Source organism: Juglans regia, chromosome 4 (assembly GCF_001411555.2).
Source record: "Juglans regia cultivar Chandler chromosome 4, Walnut 2.0, whole genome shotgun sequence".
Lineage (NCBI taxonomy): Eukaryota > Viridiplantae > Streptophyta > Magnoliopsida > Fagales > Juglandaceae > Juglans > Juglans regia.
This window is the reverse complement of record NC_049904.1, coordinates 31,401,409-31,420,271: the sequence shown is the minus strand read 5'-3', so window position 1 is coordinate 31,420,271 and position 18,863 is coordinate 31,401,409. Positions and strand designations below refer to the sequence as shown.

Genomic DNA, 18,863 nt, shown 5'->3' with positions numbered 1-18,863 from the left:
ATTACTCGCTACTCAAACTAATGAAAAAGTAAATAATACTTGAGAATTCCTTACACCCAAACTTAGGCTTCGTTTGAAAGTTGAACTCATCTCAATTCATTATTATAATTTTTTTAAAATCCCAACATAAAATATAATAAACAATTCAACTTTTTTAAATCTCAAAATAATAATAATAAAAAATAATAATATTCTAATAATATTTTATCATCTCAACTCAACTCAATTCAACTCACTTCAACATTCAAACTCACCCTTAAGCTGCTTATGTCAGGCATATCTAAATTTGGTGCAGACATTTTATAAATGAACTCTATCCGAAAAAATAAAAAAAAAAAAAACTAATTTTTTAGATTTTATTATAAAAAAAATGAGCGGCGCTAGAGCCACCGCTCCCAGCTACCGCTGGGAGCCACCGTTAATGATTTTGTGATTTTTATTTTTTTTTTGTATTTTTTTAATATTTTTTAAAAAATAAAAAAATTTATAATATTATTAAAAAATATTTACTTAATCATCAAGTAAAAAGAAATAATAATAAAAAAATAAAAAAAAGTAGAGCGGTAAAAATTATTGGTAAAACTAATTGGTAAGAGTAGTATTATTTAAAAAAAATTTATTCAGAAAGAATGTATAATAGTATGAGAAATGATACTTGCAGTCGTGAGCGTGCAGTCGCCGTGCAGTCGCTTTGAAAAAAGTGAATAAATAAGGGACCCACCTGAAAAGAAATTAATTTTTTAATAGTGGACCTCACTCTTTTTCAAAGCGACTGCACGACGTTTGCGCATTCCACGACTGTACGTAGCATTACTCTAATAGTATAACGTGCATTATACTATTAAAATATAAATATAATATTTGAAGATGATATGTTTTTCCACGGCTATACTGATATAGCAGTAATATGAGTCACGTATATATACACCCACTTGAAAAGCTGAAAGGAAGCTTCCTCGAAGCTGCCATGGCACTGCTCTCATCGCAAGCATTTAACCCTCCGTCCTTCCTACCTCCTTCCACTCAAACCACTCTTCTTCCCCTCTCCACTTTCTCTCTCCCCCCCTTCCTCTGCTTGTTTGGGTCTATCATTTTGCCATGAAGCTCATCAAGATCAACCCGAAGAACCTCATTGTCAGCCCCAAGCGCTTCTTTCGGTCCAAGAAGGACCGGTCCTCCGTGTCCGGGTCCGACCCTTTTTCGTTTGGATCCGGAACTTCGTCGTCCTCGGGTTCCGACGCCTCCACGTCGATCCATAAGCCCGGTTCTGGCGTCGGCATCGCCGATCTTGGGACCCCCAAGAGCGTCCTGCCCGAGATATCGGGTAACTGGTCCGATTCCTCGGCCGATATGCATGCGGAACTCGTGCAAACGTTCAAGTTCATGGACAATTACCACGACGGCAGAGTGTCAAGGAAAGAGCTGGAGGCGCTGCTGAGTAGGATGGGAGCCGAGCCACCGAGCGAGGAGGAGCTGACGATGATGCTGAGCGAGGTGGATCGGGACGGCGACGGGTGCATAAGCCTGCAGGCGCTGCTGAGTAGCGTGGGTTCGGCTAGCGAGCCGGCTTGCGACTCGGAACTGCGCGAGACGTTCGATTTCTTCGACACGGATCACGACGGGATGATCACGGCGGAGGAGCTGTTGGGATTTTTTACGGCTATAGGGGACGAAAGGTGCACGATAGAGGATTGCAGGCGCATGATAGCCGGTGTGGACAAGAACGGCGACGGGTTCGTGTGCTTCGAGGACTTCTCGCGTATGATGGAGCTGCAGAGATGATCATATCATCATGTCACGTGGCTCCTGATGTTAAGGATAAATCCACAGTTCTTTTGTATTTTGATTTGGGTATTTCCTATTTGGTTGGGGGTGGGATGGGGAATTTTGTTGTATTTCTTGTGGTGAGATCAGTCAAGGGTATCGAGATCTTGAAGACGGTCGAATAGGACGGCTTTGGTTGGTCGAACTTTAAGTTTGAGGAGTTGTGTTCTACTTTTACGTACATATACTATGAGAAAATATATAATAAATTTTTTCAGCTAGCATTTTAATAATTGAATGGGGGATATTAAGGCTTCGTTTGATTCCTTAACTCCTCTCAACTCATCATTACAACTTTTTCAAATCTCAACACAAAATATAATAAATAATTCAATTTTTTCAAATCTTAAAATAATAATAATATTAAAAAATAATATTCTAACAATATTTTATCATCTCAACTCAATTCAACTCAACTCACTTCAACATCTAAACACAACCTAAGAGTGAAAACTGACCCATCGGCGTGTCTTTTGGGGGAGAAAACTGATCGAAACAGGTCGATGGGGGAGGACAAACATCGGTCGTCTTGACATCGGCAGTTCTCGATTGATTTATCGGTGAACTTTGTTTGAGAGAGTAGAGAGAAAGTATTGCAGAGGAGATAGCTATTTTGTTTAAACTAAATGGTGACGTTCTACTTACTTTTTTTTAATATATTATGAATAAAATGATGCGTCATTTTAGTTCTGTTTAAAACATAATTACAAGTTTAAAACGATATTGTTTCACTTAAATTTAAGTAAAACGGCATTAGTTTGAGTACAAAATAAATAAAATATATATATATATAATTTCTTTAATTGGCCGGTTTAGTGTTTAAACCAGGTTCGAACCGACGTTGAACCTGCCGATTTTGATTCTCTCTATTTTTTGTCGCATGCCGACTGATTCTCCATTAGTTATGGCCGGTTTTGAGCTCTGGCGGCTGATCTGAATTTTTCTAGATCGATTTCTTATACAACCTTAGGGGAAGGAATTAGTACTTAAAAAAATATAATGTTTCAGGTTTTTTTTTTTTTGAAAAAATAGGATCTATTATTAAAAAATAAATTTTTCATGTGAATTTTAAATTTAATTATTATTTTTAAATAGGGTGCGCGAGATTTACACATTTTAGAATTGTAAATATAATTTCTCTTTATCCAACAATTCTTGAAAGATTCAGGGGCAAGCCTCCCTTGTGCGTGGTTTTAAAGCCTATTGTTGTATTAATTTTTTGTAATTTTTGTATTTCGTTGTGTTGGCCTAGCTAATGCAGATTTTTGCTTTCTCTTTCTACTTTCTACTTCCTCTTCCTCAGAATTTATAATTAGAGAATGCTACAAATGGATAGATAGAATGAGATGAAACCAATCGATATTGATTGGAGACACTCATAATTAGAGAAAGCTACAACTATATCAGCGTGTGGAGTCTACACGTTGGAGGTTGAAGATGGGTGAGTCTAATTTAAAAGATGATGAGTACATCAATGTCATGTGTATCGACATTAGAAGCGTGAATAAGTGACAGCGCGTGAAGTCCAAACGTGGTTTAAGGTGATATGTTAGTTTCACACATTGGTCATTTGACAACAATTCTTCCTAGCTAATACCTAGAGATCAATTGTTGGAGACGTATATATGGGACGGTTTGTATGGGTGTTTAGTTTGGGCAACGATTGATGTATAAAGCTAGAGTAGGTGGGGGGGTTGGGGACTCTTCTCCAAAACATTTTGACCTAAGTATTGAACAATCAAAAAATATAAAAACAAATTATAAGGAGGGGAAGTTGGGATTAAAGGAATAACTTTTCTTATTATCTTTGTTAATGAACTGTTACATATCTAAAAGAAAATCTACAATGGAGGTACGTTGTAAATTGGAGGCATGAGAATGATGGTATGATGCGTGTTATTTGGAGGTGACTCAATGGTGATAAATAAGCTATTTCATTATAGAAAGATAAATTATAAAAATAAAAAATTCTATGTGAATGAATTCTATATATGCAATGAGAGGAAAGGATGAAAGTAGATGCGAAGGAGGGAGGCGACGAATATACCGAGTCAAGGGGCGGGTTTCGAGAGTGAAAAATATTGTCAATATTGCTGTTTATATGGGAAAGAGATTTGTTACTCATCATTCATACATACCATACTTATTTTTATTTATTTTTTGTTTTATTCTTTTTAAACTAACTGATTTATTCTACTCATAATTCATACATCACACATTTGGTAAAAAAAAAAATTATGTGTGGTATGTGGTGTGAGTGAGTATAATTTTTCTATAGAAAAGAGAATATCTCATTAATTTTGTGGGTGGTGTATTTATGTATTTATATAAAGATGTCGTTTGGTTGAAATGAGATAAAAGTTGAATAAAATATTATTAGAATATAATTTTTTAATATAATTTTTGTTTTAGAATTTGAAAATTTTGATTTTTTTTTTGTATTTTGTTTAGAAGTTTAAAAAAGTTGTAATGATTAGATGATATGAGATTATTTTTTAAAACAAACCAGATCTAAATATATTTTTTTTCACTTTTTATTGGTACTGCACTAATTTGTGAAGATGATTTGAGAAATAATATTCGCAGTTATAGAGTGCGCAAGCGTCTCACACTCCTGAATAAATATGAGATCTATATGAAAAGAATTTAATTTTTAAATGATATATTTCACTCTTTTTCAAAAGTTATGTGTGATGGTTGTACAACTTATAATTGTATCTAACATTATTCTTTATATTCAGGTATGAACCGCATGACTGGATTATATGATGAAAAACACGGCATATATACCCTATCTAACACGTCTTATATATAGAAGTATGGTACAAGAAAGCGTGACTTTCATTTAATATTTTTAATTTTTAGATCAATAAGTCAATTCCGTATTTTATGAAGAAAAAATGGAAAATATTATCTTTCCTAACTAGTGACATGTATTTAGATGGTGAGTCTGGGCATAATAGTTATCAAATTAAGTTGGGACAGGTCAGATTCCTCATTAATCTGAGGATAATTATTGTATAAATAATGTTATTTTACATCCTATCACTTTAATTAATGTGATATATTTTAGGTAACTGAACTAAATGAAAAAATAAATAAAATTTAAGATTAAAAAAATAATATTTCTTTTAACATATTGTCAACGGATTATTAATCATACAAAACTACTTAAAACATTATCTTATTTATGATACAAAAATGCCATGAAACACGACATTCCATCTGCTACAATATATATATCTACGTTTGTGGCGTGATTTGTGCGACGAATGAACAGATGGGAAAGTGCCATGCACGATGCATATGTATGAGTAATGCTAAGCATGATATATATATATATATATATAATCCACGTGGACAAGACATTAATGCTAGTAACCAATTAACTATGAATGATGGGGTATGAGTCTCTATTTTAGGTAGAGTGTTATCTCTTAGATAATTTATCTGTGAAGAGCAACAACAGTAGTCAAGACTATATCAGACACAAAGTAATTTGTGTACTGGTGAAATTCCAAATGCAGTAATTGACTTGTGATTTGAGAATTTTTCTATATGTATCTGATTATAGATGTAATTTTTCTCTCATAAATAGAAGAAGTCAATTTTCTATAAAAAATAAAAAATAAAAATAACCATGTTGCCAAGTAATCAAATCGTGTGTAGAAAATGCAAGTAAGACTGATATTTTTCCTTAAACAAAAAAATAAAGGTGCATTCCTCTTTATACCATGATGCGTTGCTATTTGCACGACTTTGGTAATGGTTTCTAGAATGGCCATAGGATATTTTTATGAGTTCTTCTATACACCTACCACTTTTTCTCATACTCCATACGAATTATGATGTAGCATTTTTTTTAATATTAAACGTGCATTTAACATAACCAACCTAGTGATGACGGACCCATCGCCGACATCAGCTTGCATCCATGAGTCTTCACCTCTACATTCAACGTCCGTGAGTATTGGGGCAAAATATTTTCTTTGAATTGTTATTACAAACATTTGCTATTCATTTCTCAAAGTGGCGTTATCAATCCATATCCCCACATCTTTCCATAGTCTAGACTACAATCACCATAATAAAAAGATACAATCACTCAAAAAATTACACGACATTTGAAAAAATTATCTAACAGCGGTAGGAAGCTTCTCTCGAGGTCAAGCTCAGTCCGTTGTCACAATTTTGGGAGTCGAGCTCCGTCGAGTTGCCTTCGTGGTAGTGGTAGTCAAAGTCTTGAGAGAGGAAAAAGTTGATTTAGGGATGGAGAGGCGAGAGAGGGAGTGTCGGGGAGAGAGAGGCAAGAGATGGTGAGGGTGAGAGTGAGGCAAGAATTCAAGATTTGTGAGAGAGGGAAATGAGTTAGGGGAAGAACGGATGAATTTGGAAGTGGATTGGAGGTTGAACATGAACCGGTTTGACGTATTAATACATTATATGTTGTGAGGTTCATTATAATCATAAAAAATTAGTACTGTCATATCTTTATATTTTTCACATCATTACTATGAATTTGAATGTTACAAATTAAATCTCATTATTTATGTGATATGATTTTATGAATGATATGCTTTACACATCAGTTTGAAAATAAAATAATTTTTTTATTTGATTAGTCACGGATTACAAAACTTAAATAATCCAACAGCCCATGTATAGTTTAACATATAAAAGTCGAGGAATATGGGCGGTTTTTGGCATGGAGTGTGCGGGTGTGCCGGAAAAAAAGGAGGATGCATGTACAGGAAATTGCATATATGATATATCCCTACAAATTTGGTCGTTAAAAAATTCATGTTAATAATTGCTCTTATTTAATTGATTAGGATTGAGAAATAGTCTTGTTTGGACAAAAGGAAAATTTTACATTAAGATGGTGTTTTTTTCCAATATTTTGGCCGTCATTTTTGTCACCTTTTCCTGCATCTCGACTTTTCCAGAAATTTCCCTTACATTTCCCCGTCAGTTATGGACTGAAAAATCTTGCCTGGAATTCTATGTTTGCGACAAGACAGTTGATTTGGATTTTTGCCTGCTCATTCATTGTACCCTCCGAAGATTTTATTTAAGAATAGAAAAATGCTACTTTGTTACCTTTAGGAAATGTTTGGATTCGCAAGTCATCTCAGCTCATCTCACTACTATTCATTACTATTCATTAACTTTAACTCACAAATCTCACTACTATTCACAACTCATCTCATTACTATTCACAACCCATTTCATTACTATTCACAACTTATCTCAACTCATCTCAGCTCATCTCAAGTTTTTTCTTTATTTTTGTACTTCATGTGTTTTTTTTTACTTTATTTAATAGTTAAAGAATTGATTATTAGTATATTGATATTTTTTTATATTTTATAAAAATATTTTAAAATGATAAAAAAATATAAATAAAAAAATTTGAAAAAAATAAAATAGATCAATTTGACCTAACGGTCAAATAGAGTAGTATTACTTAGACGGCAAAGTAGAATTGCTCTTAAGAATAATCTACTTTACTCTCTCATTTTGATCATTTATTTTGATTGTTTATGTATTTAATTTTCTTATTTACTAATTAAAGAAATAACTATCAATATATTGATATATATATATATATATTTTTTAAAATGTTTAAAGATGTTAAAAAAATGGGAAAATAAAAATAAAAAAAGAAAATACATGAGTTTTGCCGAGGTGGCACGCCTAGCAATCACTAGGGGTGCTACCCGCACCGGGGTAGCCCCCACCCCGCCCCCAGCCCCGTGGGGTTTTCACCCCCATCCCCTGCCCCTGCATCCAGGTGGCGGGGTGCAGGGCGGATTGGGAATCCGTCTCGCCTCATCTTTACTTAAAAAATAGACTACATTTTACTAGATTTAAAAATTATTTCTAGATTCAAAAGTGATTAAAAATATATTTTTAAACCCAAATTGTAAATTTAAATTTTGTAAATATGACTATAATTTTTAAATTTGCTAGTGCATACTTTTTGAATAAGTCTAACAAATTGTAATATATATTTATATATACACAATTTGTAAAATATAAATATATACTTATGTTTATATATATATATAATATAAACAAATATATATAAACATGTAAGTGGGGGCGGAGGGCAGGGAGGGCCTAAACCTGCCCCATCCTCTCTAGGGGCGCTATATGTGGGACGGGGCAGATAGGTGCGAGGCCCCGCTGCCCACCCCTAACAGTCACTGCTAGGTGACTGCCTAGCATTACTCTTTGTTTAAACATAAAAAATAATAATAATAATTTTATTAAAAATTTTTAATTTCAGCAATATAATTTTATTTGTAATATAAATTTTAAAATTTTAAATAGTATAAATTTATGTAGGTAATATGTGGTGTAAATATATTTAAATAAAAATAAAATAAAATAAAATAAAATTTTGCGATCGATTTCGGAAAAGTGCTATCGAAAGGATAGATTAAATTATTAGAAAAAAATGAAAATTATCCAGAAAACTAATATATGATCGGAATTTTGAATGTTAATGAATCCTAATTTACCATTCCCCCCACAAACTTGTCTTCCTCCAGAAAAAAATATTTTTGCCACGCTATTGGGCTTCATAAGGAGTAGCACAGACTACTTGAAGAACATCAGCCCACAATGATAGAATCCTCTATTTTCTATTTTGTCTGCAGCTGACAATCCCACATTGGGAACTTAAGAAGTAAAAGAAAGGTTTATAGTGCGAGAGTGCAGCTGAAGAGGGCACGACCTTACTTGAACAGGATCTGTTCTATAGGTTGTACTTCTGTTTCCTTGAGTTCTAAGGAAGACAGGAATCCAAGTCTGGTTGATGAGCCATGACCGTGCGATCAGAGCGTGAATAACAGATTCGCGGTCTTTGGACCGTTCTATCAGTAGAGGATCGTTCTCAGCTACTCTTCCGAATGGCTGCGATGGTCGCACGGTTGTCTGACAGACTTCCAAATTTTATCTTATTTTGCGCTCTGTTTGATTTTTCGTTTTAATAGAACGCGTGCTGCATGAGTTTTGCATGTGAGAAGGTCTATGACCTTGAGAGCATCGTTTCGGGTGGTTAATTCCTTAGAACTGCATCGCAGTTTGGCATGGAATTCAGCCATCAAATCCCACGTCGACTCGGGTTTTTTTTATTCGGCTTTTCTGTTGTACAAGGAAATGAGAGGATTGGGTGTTGCCCATGATAGCTTTACGTTTCCGATAGTAAACCGAGCTGTTTCATCGCTCCAGAGAGATGTCATTTATGGAAAGATGGTGCATTGTGTTTCGACGAAAATGGGGTTTGGATTTGATGTATACTTCTCTAATACGATGATCGAGGTCTATGTGAAATGCGGGCGTCTAGGTTATGCTCGTAAATTGTTTGATGAGATGTCTTATAGAGACTTGGTTTCTTGGACTTCGATAATTGCAGGCTATGCTGGAGAAGGAAACATTAGTGGTGCTTTTGATTTGTTTCAGCAACTGAGGGTAGAGCTTGAGCCCAATTCAGTGACTTTGATCGTAATGTTGCAGGCGTGTTGTGCCGGTGAAAGCTTGACCAAAGGGAGGCAACTTCATGGTTATGCGATCAAGGTCGGGTTAGTAATAGATGGATCTGTACAAAATTCAATTTTGAGAATGTATACCAAGACAGGCAGTGTTGAAGAAGTTGAAAGGTTTTTCAGGGAGGTTGAACAAAGGGATGATGTTTCCTGGAATACTTTGATATGCTTTTATTCCATGGAAAGAGACTTTGAAAAATTGGTCAGTACGTTCAGTAAAATGCAGGGTCTAGCAGCACTCAGCGTTGAGACTTTAACATTACTAATTTCAGCATTTGCGAAGTCTAGAGATATTTTTCAAGGTGAGTGGATGCATTGTTTAGCTATAAAAACTGGTTTACTGGATGATGTGTTGCTGACTTCTTTATTGGGTTTTTACGCCAAGTGTGGGAAAATAGAGACATCGGCACAGTTGTTCAGAGAAATTCCTTTTCAAAATACTGTTACATGTGGTGCTATGATGTCGGGCTTAATTCAAAATGGTTATATTAAGGATGCCATAGATTTGTTCCGTCAAATGCAAGCTGCAAATGTTGAACCTGGGGTAGAAATTTTGAGAATCATTCTTGATGCATATACACATCTGGGAGCTCTGCAATTGGGCAAAACAGTTCATTGTTACTTTATAAGAAACTTGTTGAACAGTTCCAAGAAAGAAACTACACACCTCGAGACCTCTATCTTAAACATGTACATAAAATGTGGAAGCATTTCTTCAGCTAGGGTATGTTTTGATGATATATTGGTCAAAGATCTAGTAACATGGACCACTATGATTGAAGGCTTTGGGACTCATGGGCAAGGTTTTAAAGCCCTAGAACTTTTTGGTCTGATGCTGAAAAAAGGAATAAAACCAAACAGTGTCACCTTCTTGAGCTTATTGTCTGCTTGTAGTCACTCTGGTCTTATCAGAGAAGGCTGTGAAGTTTATTTTTTCATGAAATGGATCCATGGTATCGAGCCTGAGTTGGATCACTACACTTGCATGGTGGATCTTTTGGGTCGACACGGAAATCTTAAAGAGGCCTTAGCCATTATAGTGAAACTGGTTATTTCTCCGGATAGTCGGATTTGGGGTGCTCTTCTTGCAGCTTCCAAAATTCACGGCGACATAAAACTTGGGGAATATACAGCAGAAAGGCTTTTGGAACTGGAACCTGATAATGTTGGGTATCATACTCTGTTGAGTAATGTACAAGCCAGTGTGGGACAGTGGGAAGAAGTTGAAGAAGTTAGGAGAGTTGTGAACGAGGAGTATATGAAGAAGAAACCAGGGTGGAGTTGTATCGAGGCAAAAGGGATTATTCATGGATTTGTATCCGCTGATAGATCACACCATCAAGTGGATGAGATTTATGAGGTATTGGGGTGTTTAGGTAGGATGATTCAGGAATTTGGAAATTATTCTTTGGTTGATTTGATTCCCTGAGGTATGCTTTGAAATTTCTGAGGCATAGACATAATCCTAGTCTTGTTTGTGTCTGGATGGTGAGACTGGAGGGGGCTGAAACGAGATCAGGCTTAATGCCGATGTGCAGTCGTCAGAAAGCAAGGTTGATGCTAAAAGAAGATGGACTGATGTCCAAGTGTTCATTTAGTGGATGAAGTAGGGAGTAAGTTGGATGCTTGAAAAGACAAAAAATCTCTAGTTTGTGGCAGCCAGAACCTATTCAAATTACCTTACGGCCTAGAAGCAAATGAAGATCAATAGACTTACAAATAGAATGGTAATGGTAAGTCTGTCAGACAGCCGTGTGAAAATCCCAACCAGTTTATATTGGCCGGGAAGGATCCTCCGCTCATCAATGGTCCAAGACTCCAAGGTCCGTGGATTCACCAAACATAGGATAGGAAGATGTTATGATATTGGAGTTTTCTCATGTGGGTCGACAATGATTTATGGGTGAAGCTCTTTCTGCGTCGGTATTTCCCAGAAGAAAAATTATACTTAACAAATTGGCGTGGACAACATATCCTTCATTTTGCGGCATGATATGATTTGATTTGCTAAAAAAATTTAATTTTATATTTTTTTAAATCAAATTCCACCATATCAACAATATGGAAAGTGTGTGATTCACAATGACTTGCAGGAAAAATGACGAGAGTAATATTGTGATTAATAGTTGGCTCGTGAAATAAAAGGAAAATGTTATTGAACACTTTGTGTGACTGTCCGAAAGACCCTTTTATAACAGGTTTTACTAGACATCATCTTACACTACAGATCACATATGTTTTAATATTATTTTATTTTATTTTATTGTTACTAAATTAGTTAAGTTATTCTACTTATCATCCATACATTATATATTTAGTAAAGAAAAAAAAATAAAAAATTATATATAGTGTGTAATGTAAAGATGATTAGTAGATTTTTTCTTTTATAATAGGCCAAATGGCCGTATATTAAGGTCTTGTTTGGTTATACAGATAAGATAAAAAATATGTGAATAGTAGTGAAATAGTTTTAGTGAATATATTTGATGGGGTTTTGGGAAATGTGAGAAAAAATTGAATAAAGAATTATAAAGTTAAAATATTGTTAGAATATAATTTTTTAATATAATTTTTGTTTTAAAATTTGAAAAATTTGAATTATTTTTTGTGTTTTGTTTAGAAGTTTGAAAAATTGTAATAATTAGGTAATTATTAAATGAAAAAAATTGAGAAGTTATAAATTTAAAGAAAAATGCTAGTCACCGACATTGGGTCTCGAATATGTTTTTTTTATTTAGTGATTAAAGAAGTATTTTTTAATGATGATGTGATTTTAAAAAAACAATATTTAAGAAAATAAAAAAATGAATGAAAAAAATAAAATAAACACTTTTGTTCGTCTCGAGACTGGTCTTGTGCTACATAGCACAACTGAAATTTAAAATTGAAAAATATTTAGATATTGAGATGAGTTAAAATAGAATGAGATATGTTGAGACCATATATGAAACTAAAAGGGACCTAAGCTTTTTGAAGTTAAGAGATAGCCATCGTATCATAAAAGATAAATGATATATACAAGTTCAAAATGTACAAGCTAGGTGCAGGCCTTTTTATAAAAAAATGGATCTCACCATGGAAGAGTATGAGAGATTCAATTATTTATTTAAGACTTATACTTAACATTATTCATTGTATAAAGATGGATCTATAAAAAAAAAAAAAAATTAGTATTAGAAAAAAGAAAAATGATATTTACAGTTATAGATTCAAGCACAATACAATTCTTTTGAGTAAAAGTGAGAATAAGATAGTAAAATGAAAAAATAATAATTTTTTAATAATAAATTTTAAAGCAATGCTAGGTACAGTCTCCAAATGGGAATTGCAATGCAAGCCTAGACTATTTTAACTTTAAAATTTTTTAAAATTACAAAATTATCCCTCATAAAATGATGTTTTCTCTTATTTAATAATATGCCTGCACATGCAGTCTCCACTTGAGGACTGCAAATAAAATTTTTCTAAATTTTACTATTTTTTAAACTATTATGTAGTATGAGCATTGCTATTCATAAGCTCATACACTATACACTAAAATTTTTTTAAAGTTTTTTTTAGTTTTAGTATTCTTAAAATAATTGAATTATTCTACTCATAATCCATATACCATTTATTTAGTAAGAGAATAAAATTAAAAAAATTATAAAAAAATTGGTACGTGGTGTATGAGGCTTAGGAATATAATTTTTCTTATACATTACGCAGTTATTCGAAGCATTAATCTGAAAAGAAAAATTAAGATTCTTATATCTGTGTGTCAGGTGCATCGCTCGTGCAATTATGACGGTGTAAACAAAAACAAAAATAAAACAGACGGGGGTGGTGATTACTGCTCAGTAGTGGAGTTGATTCAGCTCTGGCCCTCGGGATCTTTCTCAGATTTCTAATATGTCGGTACCGTCCGACTGAATCCTTCTGTATACGAGAAACCCAGTTGAGATAGAGATCCAATTAGCACAGTAGACAAGGCAAAAACAAGGAAGCGAGGCTGAGAAATGGGTGGGTATGCGCTGGGCTCGGCGTTCGATTCGAGATCGGGGCGAATGATCATGGTGGCTCTGCTATTAATGTTGGGCTCCTTCTACGCTGGCACCCTCTTCGGTAATAATGCATCTGTTTACGTCTCCCAGCTCCCGGCCAAGTCTTCTTCTTCATCATCCACTGGTATGGGTAACCGCTCTCTCTCTCTCAAACTTTCTTGGGTCTCCAACTTTTTCTTTTTCTCTGTTGAGATACGTGCTGTAGGTTTGGTAAACTGGACAATATGAACAGTTACGCATGGTGTGGTCAGAGTTAGGATTGATAGGTTACAGGAAGAAGATGAATTATCCTATTGGTTGATAAGTCTTGTTTATAGATATTCTTTGGGTTTTTGTAACTTAATCGGAATTCATTAAAAATAATTTAACATTGTGGTGTAATAGAGGTAGATTTGATTTGAGAGAAAATTATGGATGCCTGCATACCCTTTGAGTTAGATGATTTCCTGATTATCTCTTTAGGTTAGGTTTGGATAGTGAGTTGAGATGAGATGAGTTGAGATAAAAGTTGAAAGTTAAATAAAATATTATTAAAATATTATTTTTTAATATTATTATTGTTTTGAGATTTGATAAAGTTGAATTGTTTATTATATTTTATATGAGAATTTGTGAAAGTTGTAATAATAAGATAAGATGAGATGAGATCGGATGGGTTGAGAGTGTTTTTCAATCCGAACCGAGCCTTATTCTGGCGGATACGCGTGCAGATGATTTTATGGTCATATCTCGGAATGTTCTAAATCTTTAGTAATCTGCAAATGCATTAGTGAAACTTATCCGTAAGTGCCATCCAAGTCAGGAACTATATTGCCTACATGCACATTGTAAAGTGGGAGGAAAGTCTTAAGCTGTGATTAAACTTTGTGATGTACATTCTTAATTTGTGCCTTGGGGTCAGCCTTAGTGGATGAACTTCAATACGGTGTGCCTTTCAATCTGGTATATTACTGAACTTTACTGCATTGAATCATTGTGAATGACATTTTTGTACTTTGCACTTGCAGGTATTTCTGAATTTACGAACATAGTTGCTCTAACTAATAGAAAAACACCACTTTTGATCCCTGAAACTGGGATGAATGTGTGCCCATTGACGTTCAATGAGTATATTCCCTGCCATGATGTTTCTTATGTGAGGAATTTGCTCCCTAACCTGGATGTTTCTAGGAAAGAAGAGCTAGAGAGGCACTGCCCTCCACCTGAGAATCGATTGTTTTGCTTGATTCCACCACCAGAAGATTATAAGTTATCAATAAAATGGCCAACCAGCAGGGATTATGTCTGGCGAAGCAATGTGAATCATACACATCTTGCGGAAGTCAAGGGAGGACAAAATTGGGTGCATGAGAAGAATCAGCTCTGGTGGTTCCCAGGTGGTGGTACGCATTTCAAACACGGAGCCGCTGAGTATATTCAAAGGTGAACCTGTTTTCATAATCTTTTTAAACAGTTTTTTTATTTTTTTTCATAGCTCCCCGACTAGCCATGGAGTTAACGTTTGACAATTTTTTTTTTTCTAAATCAAGCATTGTAAGAAGATTGCTCAAATGATTTAATCTCCCTTCTGTCATTAGTTTAAGATGATCTTGTCCCTTTTTCTCCATTAATCCTTTTGTTTCATGCTGTGAAAACTCCATCCAAACTGTTGATGAAGCCTCATCAATGTTTTAACTTGTAACGCAAGCTTGGGTAGAAAGCTCATTACTTACCAATCAAAAAAGAAAAAGAAAAAAGAAAGCTCATTACCACTGTATATGTATTTACATATCATTGTATCACTTGTACCGGCGGCTTGGGTAGAAAGCTCATTACCCATGTATATACCTGTAGATATGTTCATTATACGCTTTTCATATTTTTGTCTGGATCAGAGTGTTTGGGTTTGATTTACACCATATATTTTCAAAGTTGACTGTGTTTGGTGCAATTACAGGTTAGGAAATATGATTACAAACAAGGCAGGTGATCTTCGTTCGGCAGGGGTTGTTCAAGTTTTGGATGTTGGTTGTGGGGTTGCTAGCTTTTCTGCTTATCTCCTTCCCTTGGATATACAAACAATGTCTTTTGCTCCAAAAGACGGGCATGAGAATCAGATACAATTTGCATTAGAGAGAGGAATTAGTGCAATGATTTCTGCTTTAGCCACAACACAACTACCATATCCCAGTAGCTCCTTTGAGATGGTTCACTGTTCAAGGTGTCGTGTTGATTGGCATGAGAATGGTACTTTGCTTCCTAAAGATTTAGTTTTTATTGAAATGGAAAGTTGGCGTAAATAGCAACTAACAAAACACTAAATAACATATGAATTTAACTATATAAATTATATGGAATGGGAGGAAGTATCCAAAAAAATGATTTTTCATATAGTGATCAGGGATGAAACATGTTTTTAGGTAGCTTTGTTACCAAATATATTTTTGTAATGTGTTTGTAACTGTTGGCTGCATGCATTTTGAATTGTGAATATATATATATATATATATATATATATACATATCTGCAATCTGTATCAACAATGTTGCAACTAGTAGGAGCCCATATGCCTCTGCTGCACCTAAAATCGAATCATTTTGGAGATGCTTTCCTGTTATAATCACACAGAACTCATCATGAATGCCGAGTGTGTGAGCACGGAAGAGTTATCAAAATGGCTCTCTGGGAGTAAAGTTCTTGGGTGTGTGTGAACATTGTATGCCTGAATGGTTTGAAGTATTCTTTACCTCAATACACTCACTTAAAAAAAAAAAAAACAAAGTTCTAATGTGTGTGTGTGTGTGTGTGTTCACTCCATAAGCTTCTTACTTATCAAAACAAAAGAAAAAGGAATATATCCTAAGCTTCTTATAATAGAATGATAGATATGATAATGCATATATAATAGATTACGTGAAGCATGCTTTCCACTTCAGTGGGATTAAAAAACTACCCAGTTTGGATTCCATAGGTTGAGTTTTTTGCTTGTCCAATGTGAAGTGCTTATTCTTGTTTCCCGCTCTTGTTACTTGCAGATGGTATTTTACTCAAAGAAGTGAATCGCCTTCTGCGATCTAATGGGTACTTTGTCTATTCGGCTCCACCTGCATATAGAAAGGATAAAGATTATCCATTGATCTGGAATAAATTGGTAAATCTGACTTCGGCAATGTGCTGGAGACTCATTGCCCAAAAAGTTCAGACAGCAATCTGGATTAAACCAGAAAATCAGACATGCCTTCTGGAAAATGCAGAGCAGAAGCGGTTGGACATATGCGATGCCGATGATGATACTAAACCATCATGGAATACGCCCCTGAGGAACTGTATACAAGAAAGAAGTGCACAAAAAAAATTTCAGACACTCCAGACTAGGGCAGATCGTCTTTCGGTATATTCAGAGAGTCTCAGTAGAATAGGTCCATCCGCTAGCCTTTGCAGAACTTTAAAGAAGCTACTCTTTTAGTTATATATTAACCTTCTTGTTATTTAGTAAAATCAGTAATATTCAGTCTGATGAGATGATTAATGTCTTCACAACAGATATTAGTGAAAAGGAATTTACTTCAGACACTCTGTTTTGGCAAGATCAAGTTCGCCGCTACTGGCGCTTAATGAATATCAGTAAGACAGATGTACGAAATATAATGGACATGAATGCTTTCTGTGGTGGATTTGCTGTGGCTTTGAATACCATGCCTGTTTGGGTAATGAACATAGTTCCAATAAGCATGAAGAATACCTTGTCGGCTATTTATGACCGAGGACTTAGTGGTGCTTTCCATGATTGGTAAAACATTTTCAATCCATTACATAGTGCCGCTAGATGTTAATATTTTACAAACAAAATGAGCTAATATTGCTATATTATCTCATTCTATTCAGGTTAGTAGTTATTGCTAGCTGATACATATAATTATATCAGGTGTGAACCATTCTCAACTTATCCCCGCACATACGATCTGTTGCATGCCGACCATCTCTTCTCTCACTATAAAAACCGTGGAGAAGACTGCTTATTGGAGGATATCATGCTGGAGATGGACCGTATAATCCGACCCCAGGTAATAATGCTGTAACCATCTTGCTTGTTTGAAACAGAGATTCTAAACTGAACTTAAAAATAAAAAAGCCTTCAAAGTCATTGGAGTGAAAAAGTGGGTATAGATAATATAGCCAATTGACATCCTGCTTCTTCGACTTAGATACCTGTGCCAATTTACTTGCATCCATTTGTATGCATTACAAATTAAGTCATTGTCATTCCAAGCTAATGAAAATGAAAATGTTTTGACCTAGATATAGTTCCAATTTACTCTTGCTATACTATATTTTATTGGCCTGGTCTCGTGAATAAATTTGCATAAAAACAGTGTCTAGTTTATTGGAATTGAACAACAGTTAGTTTTGTACAAAATGATTCAGCTGTGGTCTAGTTGGTTGACATGTACATTCATTTTGGGATGTCTCTAGTCGAGGTTTGAATCGAAAAATATCTTTGGCATTTGGTGTTCAATTTATTGACAATGTCAATGTGCAGGGGTTTATTATTATTAGAGATGAGGAAGCTATGATATCAAGGATCCGGAATGTAGCTCCCAAATTTCTATGGGAGGTTAAATCGCATCCAGCAGAAAACAAAGAAAAGAAGATGGAAACTGTGTTAATTTGCAGAAAGATCTTTTGGGCAATCATCTAGGATGTAGCTGCCTGCAGAGATTTGCCATTACAAATTAACAGCAAACAAAAATTTTACGTGTAATCACTTTTGCGTACTCTTTGCATGCTCTATTAATGTGATTGTCTGCGTCATTTTCTTTTAATATAAAATAATTATTTTGGCCAATCACATCAGTGAAGTGCGTAAGGAGTATGTAAAAGTGATTGTACGTAGCAGAACTCATTAACAAATGTGTAGGTTTTCTGTACGATGACTCAATTCATTTCTTTGTATCTGCTTTTAGAAGGAAGCGAGGTAACGTATACACTGTTTATTGCTTAGCAATCGATTCTGGTGTACATTATATTGAGAGACTTGCGCCTATATATTTTGGCAGTTCTACAATACAAATTTTCATTTCTTCCAGTTCCCGATTCATAAAACAGCATATTCTGGTGGCCCACCAATTAGTTTTTCCTGTGCGTTAAGCTCAGTAATTATTCGGCCAAATTCTCAAAAGGCCCATCTATGGATGGGTGGGCCTGGATTCATTGGATGCTATAACTTACTAGTTTACTGCATTGATCAACGAAACGCCCTAAGAAAACTAAACGAATCAATCGATTTAAAAACTAAGGGGAAAAAGAAAAGTCTTCTCTTTGAGAGAGAGAGATGTATGAAGGTTTTGAGTCCCGACAAGCCCGGGACATGCACAATTAAGATAGGAGGGAGAGTTAAAAGAGTAAAAGAAAGAAAGATCAGATGCCCACAGACTGAAGAGAAGGGGTTGAATATGTCAAAAGA

General features: G+C 34.8%; 3 protein-coding genes and 1 non-coding gene across 4 annotated transcripts; all 4 read left to right on the top strand.

The window, feature by feature from the left end:
- The first annotated feature begins 861 nt into the window (after positions 1-861).
- LOC109008400 (probable calcium-binding protein CML36) lies at positions 862-2,057 on the top strand. Its single transcript, XM_018988481.2, has one exon. It carries the CDS (start codon positions 1,099-1,101, stop codon positions 1,780-1,782), a length of 684 nt encoding a protein of 227 aa, XP_018844026.1. The 5' UTR covers positions 862-1,098; the 3' UTR covers positions 1,783-2,057.
- Positions 2,058-8,561: 6,504 nt separating this feature from the next.
- Positions 8,562-8,776, top strand: LOC118348341. The gene has a single exon (XR_004801435.1). It is a non-coding gene; the product is annotated as a small nucleolar RNA U3 (small nucleolar RNA).
- LOC109008401 (pentatricopeptide repeat-containing protein DOT4, chloroplastic-like) lies at positions 8,563-11,550 on the top strand. Its single transcript, XM_018988482.2, has one exon. It carries the CDS (start codon positions 8,863-8,865, stop codon positions 10,804-10,806), a length of 1,944 nt encoding a protein of 647 aa, XP_018844027.1. The 5' UTR covers positions 8,563-8,862; the 3' UTR covers positions 10,807-11,550.
- Positions 11,551-13,160: 1,610 nt separating this feature from the next.
- Positions 13,161-18,406, top strand: LOC109008402 (probable methyltransferase PMT7). The gene is made up of 7 exons (XM_018988484.2): positions 13,161-13,544; positions 14,428-14,842; positions 15,357-15,646; positions 16,435-16,818; positions 16,943-17,189; positions 17,325-17,463; positions 17,940-18,406. Exons 1-7 carry the CDS (start codon positions 13,376-13,378, stop codon positions 18,096-18,098), a joined length of 1,803 nt encoding a protein of 600 aa, XP_018844029.1. The 5' UTR covers positions 13,161-13,375; the 3' UTR covers positions 18,099-18,406.
- Positions 18,407-18,863: the final 457 nt, after the last annotated feature.